Source organism: Podarcis tiliguerta (assembly GCF_965153285.1).
Source record: "Podarcis tiliguerta genome assembly, chromosome: 8".
In the NCBI taxonomy this organism is placed as follows: domain Eukaryota; kingdom Metazoa; phylum Chordata; class Lepidosauria; order Squamata; family Lacertidae; genus Podarcis; species Podarcis tiliguerta.
This window is the reverse complement of record NC_139541.1, coordinates 84,526,150-84,543,709: the sequence shown is the minus strand read 5'-3', so window position 1 is coordinate 84,543,709 and position 17,560 is coordinate 84,526,150. Positions and strand designations below refer to the sequence as shown.

At 50.3% G+C, this 17,560-nt stretch overlaps 1 protein-coding gene and 1 long non-coding RNA gene across 2 annotated transcripts in view; both read left to right on the top strand.

Moving 5' to 3' along the window:
- The window catches only part of LOC310684923, a 174,854-nt gene that overhangs the window by 152,805 nt on the left and 4,489 nt on the right, over nt 1-17,560 (top strand). The gene's annotated exons all lie outside the window — the stretch shown is intronic.
- SYCN (syncollin) lies at nt 13,942-15,932 on the top strand. Its single transcript, XM_083456421.1, has one exon. The coding sequence runs from the start codon at nt 14,255-14,257 to the stop codon at nt 14,651-14,653; it is 399 nt and encodes a 132-aa protein (XP_083312547.1). The 5' UTR covers nt 13,942-14,254; the 3' UTR covers nt 14,654-15,932.

Sequence of the window (17,560 nt, the reverse complement as noted above, 5' to 3'; positions counted from 1 at the left end):
AGACAGGAGTGTCTGGCGTGCTCTGGTCCAGGGGGTCAGAAAGAGGCGGACATGACTAAACGACTCAACAACAACAACCCCACCTATCCTTCAGTCTCAAGGTGGCAAGTATGGTAATCTCTCTCCCCATTGTGTCCTGACAACAGCCCTGCAAGGTATTTGAGTTTGAGAGGATTCAACTGGCCCAAGGTCACCTGCTGACTGTCATGGCTGAGCGGCGATTCGAACCCTAGTCTCCCAAGGTCAACCACTGCGCCGCACTGTCCCTCAAGATGGGCACCGCTCACCCACCCTGCTTTGGGTGCATTTGCCGGCTGGGATGTGTCCTCGATCTTTGACCGTGACTCTTTTGAGTTTGGATTCAGGATACAGACGTGAGCGCAGAAACCAAGGGTGAAGTTCTCGCCTGCTGCCCCACCCCCTTTTGCCCCTGGCCACGCCCACCTCTGACCTCTGGCCCCTGGAAGTTCACCCAGAAGCGGATGCGGCCCTCCGGCTCCTTGCTTTTGCTGCTAGAGTCTGGTGTTTTTCCTGCCCACCCGTCTACTGTCTGAGCTCAAAATTTGCAGCTGATCTCCGGTTATCACCGGTTTCCTTCGCTCTGGTGGGGATGAAAAACGGGGACAGCAAAATTCGGCGCTGCTCTGTCTGCGACCCGCTCCCCCCTCCCTCTTCGGCTTAACCTTTACATCGGTGTTTTGGCAGCAGATGGAGAAGACTTAATTTATTTAAATGGAAAAAAGAAACAAGTGGAGGTGTTTAATTGAATTACATGTCGGGGGGGGGGGAATTACTAATCCCATCAATGCGTCGTTAGCTCCTGGGTGATTAATGCTGACATTAAGTTGAAATAATTCTCCGCAGCCTCGTCGATGTGCAGGCGGAATCAGTGGCAGGTGGGGGCTGAAAGGAAAACGGTTAATGATACTTCCCCAGTGTGTGAGTCGGAGGGAAATCTTGGCTTCCCAGACAGGCAGCGTCAGGAAGAAAGGGGTGCTGGTGGGCCCCAATGGTCCAGGGACATCACCCCGAAGGTGGCAGAATGGGAAACTTAGTCACAGAAAATACATAGAATCCTAGAGTTGTGTTGTTGTTGTTTAGTCGTTTAGTGGTGTCCGCCTCTTCGTGGCCCCCTGGACCAGAGCACGCCAGGCACTCCTGTCTTCCACTGCCTCCCGCAGTTTGGTCAAACTCACGCTGGTAGCTTCGAGAACACTGTCCCACCATCTCGTCCTCTGTCATCCCCTTCTCCTTGTGCCCTCCATCTTTCCCAACATCAGGGTCTTTTCCAGGGAGTCTTCTCTTCTCCTGAGGTGGCCAAAGTCTTGGAGCCTCAGCTTCAGGGTCTGTCCTTCCAGTGAGCACTCAGGGCTGATTTCCTTCAGAATGGAGAGGTTGGATCTTCTTGCAGTCCATGGGACTCTCAAGAGTCTCCTCCAGCACCAGAATTCAAAAGCATCCATTCTCCGGCGATCAGCCTTCTTTGTGGTCCAGCTCTCACTTCCATACATCACTACTGGAGGTGGGGTAGAAATGGAATAAATAAACCAACAGACACCTGAAGGGTCTACGTGAATTCACTCAGGTATTGAACAGATCATCCCAGGAGGCCTCTTCCTCTGGGTCTCCACACACACACACACACACACACACACACACACACACACACGATCCACACCAGACACCCAAATCGAGGTTGGTAGACACCAGGAAAAAATACCCACCAGGTCTGAAATCCTCTCCCCAGGAAGACCCCCTGTGGGGTCGTTTCAGTGTCTGCAGAGGAGTTTTCTGTTTGCTCCAAACCTCTTCGCTTTCTCAATCCTTACAGCTCAAGCTCTTTTAAATTAAGAAGGCTTCTCTGTTTGTGCTGCTGTTTTGGATTCATTTTTTAATAACGGATGCTATTTCTTGTTTTTATGCTTGCAAAGCCTTTAGACTAAAGAGCACACTCTGATGTATTTGTAATGAGAGAGAGAGAGAGAGAGAGAGAGAGAGAGAGAGAGAGAGAGAGAGAAGCAGTGGCCAAGCTATTTAGAGAACACTTTTTCACCTGCAATACATCTGTCTTCACCCACGATTCACCTGCAGTATCTCTGTATTTACTCTTGACGCCAACCATCCTTATTGCAGGGGAGAGGCGGACAGAATCAAAGTCACACCAGGATAAAGTTCAGCATCCTCTATTACGGACAGGCCCCTTTCGAGATGCGAATACATCATTAGAGTTGTCCATTAAGGATCCATTAAAATACACACATCCCTGAGGTTCGCCTTGATGTTCCTTCTGAATTTTTCCATCTCTGTAGCCTGTGGTGTGTGTTTGTGTGTGTGTGTGTGTGAGCTTCCTCTCCCCAGACCCCCACCCTCCCTGCGCTAAAGCTAATTTGCGACTCAACCTTACCCGCAGAAGGCAGAAAACTACTTAGCAGTGGCTCTCAAAGAAACAACTGGAGCTTGTCCGGAGACATAAAACTATTAGGTGAGGAAATGTGAAATGGGTGTATAAATTGCCTGCCTCCCCATTCGCGGGCGCGAAGCGAGCCGTGTAGCCAGTCACATGGAGCAGCCAGTGGTCCAGGGAGGGAACACAGCACCTTTTCCACACCGTCCTCCAAATTGCGCCAATTTGCAAAGCGCATCGGCTCTTGCTTCCCATTCACCGGGTTCCAGAATGGAGTCAGAGGATGTTGGCTGATTGGAGGTAGGGCGAAGGTACAAGAGCGAAAACGGCCGGTGTAATTGGCGCTGCCAGGGCCGGGCACACCACCATCTCCCGCCGCCAGCAGATGCGGGAGGATAAAAGGGATGGAAATTAATTGAGGTTCGGGAGGGGGGAAGAAAGAAAGGGGACTGAGCATTAATGGTTTGCGTTACAAGCTACAACGGGGACCGTTCTGCTGTGTCCTCTGTTAAAAGCATCATTTCAGACGCTGCAGAAATGCAGATCTAATGGGCAGGTGCGGGCGAATTTGCAGGTATTTTCACGCCAGAGGGAAACAGCCGCCGCTTGATGGAGAGAATGTAACCTTCAGGTTGCAATCCTGTACCTGGGAGTAGGCAGCATTTAAAACAACCGGTCTTACTTCTGAGTAGGCACGCGCAGGATAAAATGAATTGGTTAAATTGAATTAGTTTCACAGTTGAGGAACACAGGAATCTTGCCTTAGTGCCAGGCAGATTATGTTGCACCACCGGTCCATTTTTGTTCAGTATTGCAGACACGGACTGGCAGCAGCTCTCCAGGAGTTCAGGAAGGAGCCTCCCCCATCCAATAATAATAATAATAATAATAATAATAATAATAATAATGAATTTTATTTATACCCCGCCCTCCCTGGCCAGAGCCAGGCTCAGGGCAGCTAACACCAGTACAATTACAGTAAAAGCATAATAGGAAAGAAAACCAATTTAAAATACAGGTTAAAATGCCATTTAAAATGCAGCCTCATTTTAAAAGTAGCCCATAGATCATAAGGGGAGGGAAACATGAGGGTCAGACTGAGTCCAAACCAAAGGCGAGGCGGAACAGCTCTGTCTTGCAGGCCCTGCAGAAAGATGTCAAGTCCCGCAGGGCCCTGGTCTCTTGTGACAGAGCTTTCCACCAAGTTGGAGTCAGTACTGAAAAGGCCCTGGCCCTAGTTGAGGCCAATCTAACCACCTTGCGACCTGGGACCTCCTACATGTTGTCATTTGTGGACCTTAAGGTCCTCCGCGGGGCATACCGGGAGAGGCAGTCCCGTAGGTACGAGGGTCCTAGGCCGCATAGGGCTTTAAAGGTCAAAACCAGCACCTTAAACCTGACCCTGGACTCCCCCGGGAGCCAGTGCAGTTGGTAAAGCACTGGATGAATGTGATCCCGCAGCAAGGACCCCGTAAGGAGCCTCACCGCGGCATTCTGCACCCCCTGGAGTTTCTGGGTCAGTTTCAAGGGCAGCCCCGCGTCGCGTAGAGCAAATTACAGTAGTCAAGCCTGGAGGTGACTGTCGCATGGATCACTGTGGCCAGATCAGGGCGAGAGAGGTAAGGGACCAACGGCTTAATACGGCGGAGATGGAAAAATGCCACCTTTGCTGTGGCTCCATGGAAAGGGAGGTTTCAAAGGTTACACCCAAGCTCTTGACAGAAGGCGCTGGCACTAATTGAGCCCCCGCAAGAGATGGGTGTTGGCCCCCCAACCCCACGTCATCCCGACCCAGCCAGAGGACCTCTGTCTTCGAAGGATTTAACTTCAACCGGCTCCCGCGCAGCCATCCAGCCACAGCTTCCCAGCATCTGATCAGAGTGTCCAGGGCCGAGTCAGGACGACCATCAACAACAGATAAAGCTGGGTGTCATCAGCATATTGATGACAACCCAGGCCAAAGCTCCAGATAATCTGGGCACATAAAGATATTAAAAAGCATCGGGGAAAAGATTTCTACGTGGAGATGCGACCATGGAATTTCAATTTTGCTTTGCCAGTTGTGGACCGACTACCTGGTGAGGCCTATAATAATAATAATAATAATAATAATAATAATAATAAATTTTATTTATACCCCGCCCTCCCCAGCCAAAGCTGGGCTCAGGGCAGCTGACAACAATCAAAATAATCCAACATTCTAAAAACCTTTCATTATAAAAATTAATTAAAGTCAAATTGATGGCAACTATTGAGCAAGACTCTGTACAGATTGCCAGAGGAGGGGGTCAGGCTGCGCCCTGACCAAAGGCCTGGTGGAACAGCTCTGTCTTGCAGGCCCTGCGGAAAGATGTCAGGTCCCGCAGGGCCCTAGTCTCTTGTGACAGAGCGTTCCACCAGATTGGAGCCACAGCCGAGAAAGCCCTGGCTCTAGTTGAGGCCAGCCTAACCTCTCTGAGGCCTGGGACCTTCAGGATGTTTTTATTTGCGGACCGTAGGTTTCTCTGTGGGGCATACCAGGAGAGGCGGTCCCATAGGTACGAGGGTCCTAGTCCGTATAGGGCTTTAAAGGTTAAAACCAGCACCTTAAACCTGATCCTGTGCTCCACTGGGAGCCAGTGCAGCTGGTGAATGTGATCTCGCAGCGAGGACCCCATAAGGAGTCTCGCTGCGGCATTCTGCACCCACTGGAGTTTCTGGGTCAGTCTCAAGGGCATCCCCACATAGAGCGAGTTACAGGCCTAAGACCTGCCTGTCTCACCCTTGACCTTCCCGGTTGTCAAGGTCACTGAGATCAGGAATGGGCGACTGGCTCATGGAGGGAGGTTTAGGATCGGAGTGCTCCTTCTCCCCAGTAGACCCCCTTCCAGAGTGGACAAGCCCCACCTGCCCCTCACTTCCTTCTACAGCATGGGCAGAAACCACCTTCTTGACCGTTGGAAACACACTTGGCCTCAATCCAATTCACATGCAGGGGGTCCCTAACTCGCGGAGGGTTTGAGACCCATCAGCTCCCCTCACCTGGGACTCCCCTCGCCTGCTTGAGCCAAACAGTTGAAGCCGTTCCAAGATTGTGGGTGCTGTCACAGCTTCCAGGAGCCACAGGTGAGAGCTGAGTTCAGGGTGGGGACCAAGGATGGACAAACTACCCCAGAAGAAGCATCACTTAGTCCCACTAGAGATGCTACCCCTGCTAGGGCTGCCATAGACCGGGACATTCGCAGGGAAACTAAAATGCAGTGGTACCTCTGGTTGTGAACGGGATCTGTTCTGGAGGCCCATTCGCAACATGAAAAGAACGCAACCCGCAGCGGCGCATGTGCGAGTTGCGATTCGCCGCTTCTGTGCATGTGTGTGACGTCATTTTGCATGTCTGAGCATGTGTGAGCGACGAAACCCGGAAGTAACCCTTTCTGGTATTTCTGGGTCGCCGCAGGGCGCAACCTGAAAAAACGTAACATGAGCTATGACTGTGTTTGTTTACAAAGCTATTGTGCTGCCAAACTTACTGCATGCTTGTGAAACATGGACCACTTACAAACGCCATCTCCAACTCCTCAAAAGATTCCATCAATGGTGTCTCTGAAAAAATTGACACATCACTTGGGGAGACAGGTGAACTAATACCAGTGTACTGAAAGAAGCAAGGATCACCGGTGTCAAAACAATGATTCTTCAACATCAACTTCGCTGGACTGGTCATGCTGTGCAGATGCCTGATGATCATCTTCCAAAGCAACTACAGTGGTACCTCTGGTTACGAACGTAATTCGTTCTGGAGGTCCTTTCTTAACCTGAAACCATTCTTAACCTGAGGTACCACTTTAGCTAATGGGGCCTCCCGCTGCCACTGCGCTGTCAGCATGTGATTTCTGTTCTCATCCTGGGGCAAAGTTCTTAACCCGAGATATTACTTCCAGGTTAGTGGAGTCTGTAAACTGAAGTGTTTGTAACCCAAGGTGTTTGTAACCTGAGGTACCACTGTACTCTACTTTCAGGGTGGGGGGATTTTGGCAGGTGCAAATTATATCAAGTCTGCTTCACACAGTCATTGGGCGGCTGGTCCATCTAGCGCAGTGTTGCGTACAGTGGTTTGCGAACTAATGTCAGTGTAGTGGAAGAAGCAAAGATCACTGGTGTTGAAGCAATTATTCTTCAACATCAACTTTGTTGGACTGGTCATGTTTTGCAGATGCCTGATGATCATCTTCCAAAGCAACTACTCTATTCCAGACTTAAAAATGGAAAGCATTAATGCTGGTGGTCAGCAAAAGAGGTTTAAAGACTGTCTCAAGGCAAATCTAAAAAAATGTAGTATAAAAGGTTAAGGTAAAGGTACCCCTGCCCGTACGGGCCAGTCTTGACAGACTCTAGGGTTGTGCGCCCATCTCACTTAAGAGGCCGGGAGCCAGCGCTGTCCGGAGACACTTCCGGGTCACGTGGCCAGCGTGACAAGCTGCATCTGGCGAGCCAGAGCCGCACATGGAAACGCTGTTTACCGTCCCGCTGGTAAGCCGTCCCTATTTATCTACTTTCGAACTGCTAGGTTGGCAGGCGCTGGGACTGAGCAACAGGAGCGCACCCCGCCACAGGGATTCGAACTGCTGACCTGACGATCAGCAAGTCCTAGGCACTGAGGTTTTACCCACAGCGCCACCCGCGTACCAAACACCTACAATTATACAAGTATAAACACCGACAATTGGGAAACGCTGGCCTGTGAGCTCTCCAGTTGGAGAACAGCCTTGACCAAAGGTGTCCTGGGCTTTGAAGACACTCGAACTCAGGACGCAAGGGAGAAACATGCGGAGAGGAAGGCACGCCTGGCAAATCCACACCAGGATCAACTCCTGCCCAGAAACCAATGTCCCCACTGTGGAAGGACATGAGGATCCAGAATTGGCCTCCACAGTCACTTACGGACTCATTGTTAAAACCGTGTTTGTGGAAGACAATCTAACTCGGCTACGATGGATCGCCAAAGAAGAAAAACAAGAAATCCAGGGAGGGAAATATTACGGAAAAAAATAATCAACCTCCTGCAGAAACAATTACAAACCTCCCATGTGAAACACGAGCCACAAGTTAAAACTTGCACACAAACCAGAAGAGTTAAAGTTTCTTCCACGAAAACCTTAAATCTATTTTTGGGAACAAGCGAAAATTCAGTCTCCGTAGAGACTGTCAAAAATTGCCATTGCCGACTATATTTCAAGTCGTCATGGCGGGGTATTGGGAAAAGTTTTCAATTAGCAATAATCGCGCCTCGGATTAACCTCATTGGCTACGATACTGCCACTGCGCAAAGCTACCGTTCCCTTCGGCCGGCGCTGGAGCCCTGCCGTCAGAGGGCTAGACAGGTGAGGGCGAGCCGATTGCGGCCGCACTCCGAAGCTGAAATAGAATCTAAAGCCCCTCCACGGTGTCCCCCCGTTCTCGTCTTCGTTCCGGGTCCCTCTTGAAAAGACACCCGCCGCTTTTGCTCCGGTATGTAGCGCCGGCGGGCTGCCGCAAAGCACGCTGGGTGCCGTATGTATATGAGCAGTGTGCGTCATCGACTCCCCGCCCCCTCCCGAGGAAGGGAGGGAGGAATGAATGAAAGGCGCGACAGCGGGTAAGAGGACAGCCAATCATTAAAGGACATGGGAAGGGGGCGGGGACTTAGGAGCTCCGCCCCATTGCGTCACAGATCTTGCTTTTTTTTTGCTGTTTAGGAAGGGATTAAAAAGGAAAGATGCAATAATGTGGATTTCTTGCAACCGTTGCAATACTTTGCAAACAAGAGCGGATGCAGCGCTCGGCAGCGGAACAGAGGAAGCTCCTTGCACCGAGTTGGACCCATTGGTCCATTTAATTTAGTATTCCCTGCACTGGCTGGCAACAGCTCTCCAGGTTCACAGGCATGGAGCCAAGCCTACGTTGAGATGCTGCCAGGCTTTTTGCATGCAGCGGCAACACCAGAAAAAATAGTAATAAGGGGGGCTTGGAAGTGGCAAGGGTTAAACCACAGAGCCTAGGACTTGCCAATCAGAAGGTCGGCGGTTCGAATCCCCGCGACGGGGTGAGCTCCCGTTGCTCGGTCCCTGCTCCTGCCAGCCTAGCAGTTCGAAAGCACGTCAAAGTGCAAGTAGATAAATAGGTACCACTCCAGTGGGAAGGTAAATGGTGTTTCCGTGCGCTGCTCTGGTTCGCCAGAAGCGGCTTAGTCATGCTGGCCACATGACTCAGAAGCTGTACGCCGGCTCCCTCGGCCAGTAAAGCGAGATGAGCACCGCAACCCCAGAGTCAACAATCCAACCCCTGTGTTGCAAAATATGAGTCAGCAATATCAGCAAATGTTCAGTTCTGATGTCCAACTCTGCACTCTGTTGAACAGTGTTTCCAGATAACCACTACTGTTTCATTGAATTCTCCACCAGCCAATTAATTCAACACTTGTAGGTAGAAAGATATGTAATTTCTTCATTAACTGAAAATAAAATATTCAAACGATGACCTGCACATGCATAACAACAACTTCAAATAGCGTAGAAATTATATACTGTAATATAAAAAAGTTACATACCCAATCTTTTTTTGAATAGATATAATGAAAAATACTCAGTTAATGAAGAAATTACATATCTTTCGACTTACAAGTGTTGAACTAATTTGCTGATTATACAAAGCTTCACAGGTTACTCTCTGCTGGGTAAAGTCTGGCACCGTGATTCATTTAAGGACTTTCAGAGACTTCAGTTTGTTAGTTTTGACGTTTTGAATTATTCCATAAAGTTTTCCACATTGTTATTGTTTCTGGACATCATGTTGCTTTTGATATTGCAACCCCAGAGTTGTCCGTGACTGGACCTAACGGTCAGGGGTCCCTTTACCTGGAAGTGGCAAAGTACCGTATATTTCCAGTTGTGTCCCTGTCCCCCAGAAAGAAAGAGAAATAACCGGATATTTGATGCTAAAAATGCCATTCTAAACATCCCCCCCCAAAAAAAAAAAATACGTCATACATTGATTAATTTAGATAATAATATTTTTCATATAGCATACATTGACCAAATCCAAATTGCAGAAAGAGAACAGGGCTTTCAAACAAGGCAGAGTTACTCCACAAGCATTTACTTAATTTTTATACTTCTAAGAAGTGCACAGTGGTGTACATGGTTCTCACAACAGCCCTGGAAGGTTGGTTTGGCTGAGAGATGGTGACTGGCACCCAATGAGCTCCATGGCTGGCTGGGGATTCGAACCCAAGTCTCTCCCAGATCCTAGTCCTAAAACTCGTAACCATCACACCACACGAGGTTTCACTGACGTACAAATTACCTACCTCTACCTCTCTTTCAAGTCAGAACCAGTGAAGGCGGTGAAGGTCCTGTGTGAGTGTCCGGAGGCGGTTGGAGGATGGATGGCGGCTCACAGATTGAGGTTGAATCCTGACAAGACAGAAGTACTGTTTTTGGGGGACGGGGCAGGCGGGTGTGGGGGACTCCCTGGTCCTGAATGGGGCAACTGTGCCCCTGAAGGACCAGGTGCGCAGCCTGGGAGTCATTTAGGACGCACAGCTGTCCATGGAGGCGCAGGTTAATTCTGTGTCCAGGGCAGCGGTCTACCAGCTCCATCTGGTATGCAGGATGAGACCCTACCTGCCCGCAGACTATCTAGCCAGAGTGGTGCATGCTCTGGTTATCTCCCACTTGGACTACTGCAATGCGCTCTACGTGGGGCTTCCTTAGAAGGTGACCCGGAAACTACAACTAATCCAGAACGCAGCAGCCAGACTGGTGACTGGGAGCGGCCGCCGAGACCACATAACACCGGTCTTGAAAGACCTACATTGACTCCCAGTACGTTTCCGAGCACAATTCAAAGCCTTGGTGCTGACCTTTAAAGCCCTGAACAGCCTCGACCCAGTATACCTGAAGGAGCGTCTCCACCCCCATCGTTCTGCCTGGACGTGGAGGTCCAGCTCCGAGGGCCTTCTGGTGGTTCCCTCCCTGCGAAAAACAAGTTACAGGGAACCAGGCAGAGGGCCTTCTCAGTAGTGGTACCCGCCCTGTGGAACGCCCTCCCACCAGATGTCAAAGAGAACAACAACTACCAGACTTTTAGAAGACATCTGAAGGCAGCCCTGCTTAAAGAAGCTTTTAATGTTTATGTATTACAGTATTTTAATATTTTTGGGGAAGCCGCCCAGAGTGGCTGGGGAAGATGGGCAGGGTATAAATAAATTATTATTATTATTATTATTATTATTATTGACACACAACAGGCTCCCTGTAAGGAAAGAGTTCTTTCTGAACCAGCGCAGGCCGAACCAGGAACGCAGACTCCCGGCAAGAGCCAACCGAGACATCTGGATACACCTAAAGTTTTGCATCAGTTCTGGCTGATTAGATTGTCAATCACCGAGAGGCAATGGAAAAGGATGTAGATCCAGGGGGGGAGAATCTGAACACACCGATTCTCTTGCACTTCTGCAAAATGATTGACAACAGCTTCAAGGTCGAGGGCTTTTGATCATTCCTTTTCAATTGCCAATTTAGCAGCAATGTTACTTAGTGATTCATCACCCATTCTGCTTCTCAAGTAGGTCTTAATTTGCCGCAGTCACGAAAACCGCATCCAGCCTTCCAAAGAGGTATTATTGTGGCGGCTGGGATCACTTAATGAACAAACAGTCATAAGCTTGCACTGCAGAGAGCTCAGACGTCCAGACGACACTCCTCCGATGTAGACTATCCAGGGAGAGTTGGCGGCTGCGTCACCCCGATGTGCCCTCGGATCTCCTCGGACGAAGTCCAATGCCATCTAACCACTGGGCCACATTGCCCTTTTTTAATATGGGAACAAAAGTATTGCTCCATTTGCCGAGGATATTTTGAGAAGCTATTAACCAGTCCACCCAGAGAAATAGCTGCGCTTAACATTTTGCACCAATATTTCGTGTATATGTCTCGGTTCGAGACGCACAAGTGACCTCAACACTGTCAGTCAACATGTAATCAGAGTATTTTTAAAAAAGTTAATGTCTTTTGCTTATAGGTACAATTAGGCTAAGTCTCGCTCCAGACCTGGGGGGGGGGGGGTTATGGGAGAAATTTCCTTGTTTGGGAGGGGCCTGTCTCTCTGCCCATCACCGACTCCATACAGGCTCCAGAATACCCCATAAGGGAAAGGGAGAAGTTTTTCTTATAACATTACTCTTGTTTCTATTAAGTATTTTGTGTTTTTATCTCATCATGTCTACATTGTCAACTGCCCTGAGCATAGCTGTCAACTTAGACTCCTTATTGGGTGAGCAACGCAGCCAAGCAACCCAGTTGGAGCCTCCCTCCTCCCTGGCCGGCAGGGAGGGAGGGAGAGGAGCTGCTTCCTTTGAAACCCGGGAAATTTAAGGGACATCATCAGTAAGGGACAGCAGCGGGACACGGCACTGGGATAAGGGAGTTTCCCGCCAAATAAGGGACGCTTGACAGCTATGGCCCTGAGTGCTGCAGATGACGGGCGATATACAAATTTAATAAATAATAAAAATTTGGGGAAGGGTGGTAGCTCAAGAGTAGAAGGACCCGGGCTCAATCTCTGGTTGCCTCTTCAGGTAGAACTGGAAATGTCCCCTGCCTGAAACCCCAGAGAGATGCTGCCAGTCCGTGCTTACAGTACTGAAGTAGAAGGACCAAGGAAGCAATATAAGGCCACTTCTCCCGTTCCCATTTAAAATCAGTGTTGAAAGTCATGAGGACTGGAATCCTTATTTTCAGGCACACAGGTCAGCGGCAACCAGAGCATGTGACTCGCTCAGGGTGCTGGGTTCAAATCACGAGCAAAAAGTCCGCTGCAGAAAAGACTTCCTGCTCGAAAGGCCAGATAGCTGCTGCCGGTCGGTGTAGGCGACATGGAGAGAAATGAAGGCAGGGTCTGACTCTGAAGGCGCCTTGACCTCTCCACCCCCACCTTGCTATCAAGATGAAAAGGCGGCTGGAATAAGAGCACCAGGGCTTGGCAGCTGCAGCTCATCCATCAGGGGTGACCTTGAGGGTCACGCAGGTGGGTGGGTGCTGAGACGAGGGAGGCAGGGTGCCCCCACCCAGGGGAAATCTGCACCTGGGCCTTGGGAGAGGCAGCAGGTGGAGGGCGGAGGGAAACAAAAATAGAAATGTTCCAATGTGGAAAGATTAGATAGACGATAGTCTCTGCAGGTGTTCCTTTGGGGGAAGGTGGTATTCCTGCTGTTTACCTGCTGGAAGCTGGGGAGGGGGAAGAAAGGAAGGGGAAAGAAATGTCTCCACATTGTGGCCAAGTTAGGACCCCCATTTGGGTCAGGGTTAGAGCTGGGAGGCGGGACGCGGGTGGCGCTGTGGGTTAAAGCCTCAGCGCCTAGGACTTGCCGATCGAAAGGTCGGCAGTTCGAATCCCCGCGGCGGGGTGCGCTCCCGTTGTTCAGTCCCAGCGCCTGCCAACCTAGCAGTTCGAAAGCACTCTCGGGTGCAAGTAGATAAATAGGGACCGCTTACTAGCGGGAAGATAAACGGCGTTTCCGTGTGCGGCTCTGGCTCGCCAGAGCAGCGATGTCACGCTGGCCACGTGACCCGGAAGTGTCTTCGGACAGCGCTGGCCCCCGGCCTCTTTGAGTGAGATGGGCGCACAACCCTAGAGTCTGTCAAGACTGGCCCGTACGGGCAGGGGTACCTTTACCTTTTACCTTAGAGCTGGGAGGGACCCCCTCCACCAGGGTCCTCTAGTCCAAGCTCACCCATTAAGGTAAAGGGACCCCTGACCATCAGGTCCAGTTGTGGACGACTCTGGGGTTGTGGCGCTCATCTCGCTTTATTGGCCGAGGGAGTTGGTGTACAGCTTCCAGGTCATGTGGCCAGCATGACTAAGCCGCTTCTGGTGAACCAGAGCAGCGCACGGAAACACTGTTTACCTTCCCACCGGAGCGGTACCTATTTATCTACTTGCGCTTTGATGCGCTTTTGAACTGCTAGGTTGGCAGGAGCAGGGACTGAGCAACAGGAGCTCATCCCATTGCGGGGATTCGAACAGCTGACTTTCTGATTGGCAAGTCCTTGGCTCTGTGGTTTAACCCACAGCACCACCCGCGTCCCATTAGCCTCACAGTTTTACAACATCCTGCACTTCTGAAGTTTGGGGAGAAAACATTTGGATTGTATCAACATGACTATGCGGAAAATGCTGAACTTTTCAGAGGAAAATATCTTCTGCCTCTCCTGGTATGCCCCGCAGAGGACCTTAAGGTCCACAAATGACAACATTTTGGAGGTCCCAAGTCGCAAGGTGGTGAGATTGGTCTCAGCTAGGGCAAGGGCCTTTTCAGTACTGGCCCCGACTTGGTGGAACGCTCTGTCACAAGAGACTAGGACCCTGCGGGACTTGACATCTTTCCACAGGGCCTGCAAGACACAACTGTTCTGCCTGGCCTTTGGTTTGGACTCAGTCTGACCCTTATGTTTCCCTCCCCTTATGGTTTTGATCTACGGCTACTTTTAAAATGAGACTGCGTATTCAACTCGAAGTGTATTCAACCCGAGGTATGACTGTATATCGCTGTACGTTCCCCAGTTCCACTTAATATTTATTTTCTTCGGTGCACACAAGGGTGTTTTTCTGCCCAGCTCCCAGAATGTCCACCCCAAAAAAACAGGCGGTTGTGGGTGGGCGCCTTGATTTGCCAGCCACCTGGGTTGGCACAGGGCAGCCCAGCTTGCCACCTTCCCACCCATATCTCCCTCCTGCTATCTCTGTGCCCGCCTCGGCCCTGGGCGGCGCTCTATAAAAGCGAGCCTCTTCGCCGCAGGCTTCAACCTTCCTCCTCCCTCAACCGCTGCAACGATGAAGACCTCGCCAACCTTTCTCCTCGTCCCGCTGCTCTTCGCCATGGCCTGGGCCCAGTGCCCGGCGCCGGCCGATCTGAAGACTGCCAACGGCACCAAGATCTGCGCCCAGCTCTACACCAAGAACAGCCCCTACTACGACCAGTGCTGCGCTGGCAGCGTCCTGGTGGTGCCGCCGGACGAGGACCAGCCTTACATGCCATCTGGCTTCAACAACAAGGTGGCCTCGCTGGTGGTGGGGCAGAGATGTGAGTTGACCGTCTGGTCCAGCAAGGGCAAAGGTGGCAAGACCCGCAAGTTCAAAGCTGGCGCCTTCCCGCGTCTCCAGGAATACCGGAAGGGCATCTTCGGCGACTGGGCCAATGCCATCTCCGCCTACTATTGCAAGTGCAGCTGAGGAGACCACGCCATGGCCGTGCGAGACAGGACCCCGTGGCCACAAGCAGCTCTTGCCAGCCTGACCCCGCAGCACCCCAAGCGATGTTCCCCCAGGTCTTGCACCGCAATGCCCCACTCTGTTGCCACGAAGGATTCTGGGATAGCTAACTCCCAGAATCCCCTGCTCTTGCCATGGCAAACGCTCTTGCCAACTGGAAGATCTTCTTCCCAGAATCCTCTGCGTTGCCCATGGCAAAATCTCTAGCCAACTGAGAGACGTCTCTCCCAGAATCCTCCGCTCTCGTCACGTCTCCAGGGCAAATTCTCTGGTCAACTGGAAGATCTCCCTCCCAGAATCCTCTGCGCTGCCCATGGGAAAATCTCTAGCCAACTGGGAGAAGTCTCTCCCAGAATCCTCTGCTCTCGTCACGTCTCCAGGGCAAATTCTCTGGTCAACTGGAAGATCTCCCTCCCAGAATCCTCTGCGCTGCCCATGGGAAAATCTCTAGCCAACTGGGAGAAGTCTCTCCCAGAATCCTCCGCTCTCGTCACGTCTCCAGGGCAAATTCTCTGGTCAACTGAAAGATCTCCCTCCCAGAATCCTCTGCGTTGCCCATGGCAAAAGGTCTGCCCACCTGGGGGATTTCTGCACCCAAACGAAATGTGAACCTCTAGAGAAAAAAAATCCATCTTCTGATAGCAAGTAATTCACCTACAGGGAGCAGGAACGGCGCCACGAAAAGGCAGAAACCGGCAATTGAATTTATTTTTCACAACCGCAGCAGAGAAGGGGTTTCCTCCCTGAGCTTTGACGATCTCCAAGCTGGACACCTCGCTCGAAATATATGTAGCTTCTGGTGCTTTTAAGATCTTTCCCACATTCCCCACTTTGTTCTGGGTGTAGTGTTTTGGGGGTTTTTTTTTTTTTTGGCTTTTTAAGACAGGCGTTCCATCTTCAAAGCCATTGTGTCTCTCTCTTTCTCTCTCTCTCCCCCCTCACAACTGCTTCCCCAGAGACCCGCTTTGCAGCAAGCGCTCCTTCTGCCTCGTCTAGGCCACTATTCCTCTGCGTCGCCACGATAAACATAATTAAAAGCGAAAGAACACGGCTTTCGGAACACGTTCCATGTCTCTCTCTCTTTTTTGTAGCTCAAGGTCAGCAAATGATGGGTAGCTTCTACTCTTTTCTCGCCTCTTGTAAACATTTAATTGGAAAGAGCTTTCAGGGAGCCGAGAGCAGAATACAATAATCCTCACCAAATTGTTTTCAATTTAACTCCCTTCCTTCAAGGTGGCTCCAAACTTGGCACCTCCAAAGGAGGGTGGGGTGCGAGATAAGGAGTTTGATCCAGGGCTTGCCACTTTGCCAATTTCAATGCCAGAGAGCTCAACGCTCAGGGTGCCTCTGAGCACAAGCAGAGTGCCACAGAACTGGAAGGAGTCCCCGAGGTCAACAAATCTAAGCACCGCAATGCAGGAATCGCAGGATTTCTGACCGATGAAATCCCCCCACCCGACTTAGATGGGATAGCTGAGACTCTGAATCTCAAGGTCGCGGGTTCGAGCCCCACATCGGACAAAAGATTCCTGCATCGCAGGGGGGTTGGACTAGATGACTCTCAGGGTCCCTTCAAACTCTATGATCCTATGAAAATGTCATAGAATCAGGCCAAAAGGCCGCCTTAGCCTTGATCCAGGGGTGGGGAGCAGAGACCACTTCCTCCACAGGTCTTATTTCATGCCCTGAGCTTTTTGTCCCCGCCTGGAACCAAAGGATCATAGAATTCTAGCGAGGTGTGGGGGACCCCGGAAGGTCATCCAGACCAACCCCCTGCAATGCAGGGATCACAGATAAAGGATCGCTGGCAGGTGGCCACCCAAGCTCTGCTTAAAAAGGTCCAAGGAAGGAGAACCCACCACTGTCCACTGTTTTTTGTTTTTTTAATATTTTATTAAGGATTTTCTTGTTTTACAGAAGTGTAATGCCTCATATTTTTTTTCCATGTAACATTTTTACAGATCCGTTTCATTTGTTGAGGCATTAGGGGGAGAAGAAGAAAAAAAGAAAAAAGAAAGGGGGGGGAGAGAGGGAAGATAGATGGGGGTGGGGTCGGGTGGCGGTGTTTCTATCATGTTTAATGTATGTAGAGTTTGGGGTCAGCGTTGTTTGTGTTGTTCACTTGTGTTCCTTTGGTGGTGAGAGAGGTTGGGGTTGGCCTAGGGTGCGATTGTTTGCTTGTGATTGGCTGTGGTGATCTTTGTTTTCGTGTGTGAGTGAGGTGGGTGGGTGTTTTGGATCAGGTTAGCCATATTGATTTGTATGCTGTTGGTGGATTATTGTCCTTGTCCTGTTGGGCTGTGTATGTGATAAAGACCACTGTCCGTATATCCCTGAAACAAGAGGTATTATCTTGAACGGCCTTTACCTTCAGAAAGGTTTACCGAATTTTTCGTCAGAATCTCCTTTCGCTGGTACTTGAAACTGGTGGTTCTGGTCGTGCCCTCCGTAGCAGCAAAAAATAAATAAATGCAGGCATCGTCTTCCAGGGGGAGAGTCCTTCAGGTATATTGGAAGATGGCTATGCAATCACCTCTTCCCTACTAAATGCATTTAGCACTGCAACCTCAACACCCAGTTTCTCATCTGTCCCAGGGCAGTCAATGTAGATTTTCAATTTCTTTAACACCAGCAGTTACATCTAGACCAAAGGAGCGTTTCAGCCTCGTTCTTGAGTTTGTTTAAAATCTAAAACAGCTTATCTCGTATTCCTTTGTAAGTTTCTAAAAACCTTTTTGCAAAGGCAGTACTAGAGTTTTCACAGCCGAGTCCTCAACTCCTTATTCCTACTGCTTGGCTTCCTTTAAATAGGGCTGAGTCTAAAACCTGCCACTGAGGTTTATCAAACCTTTTTTGTAAACTCAGGGG

Excerpts from the sequence above, each read along its gene's own strand:
- SYCN (XM_083456421.1), top strand. The coding sequence starts at position 14,255 with ATGAAGACCTCGCCAACCTTTCTCCTCGTCCCGCTGCTCTTCGCCATG.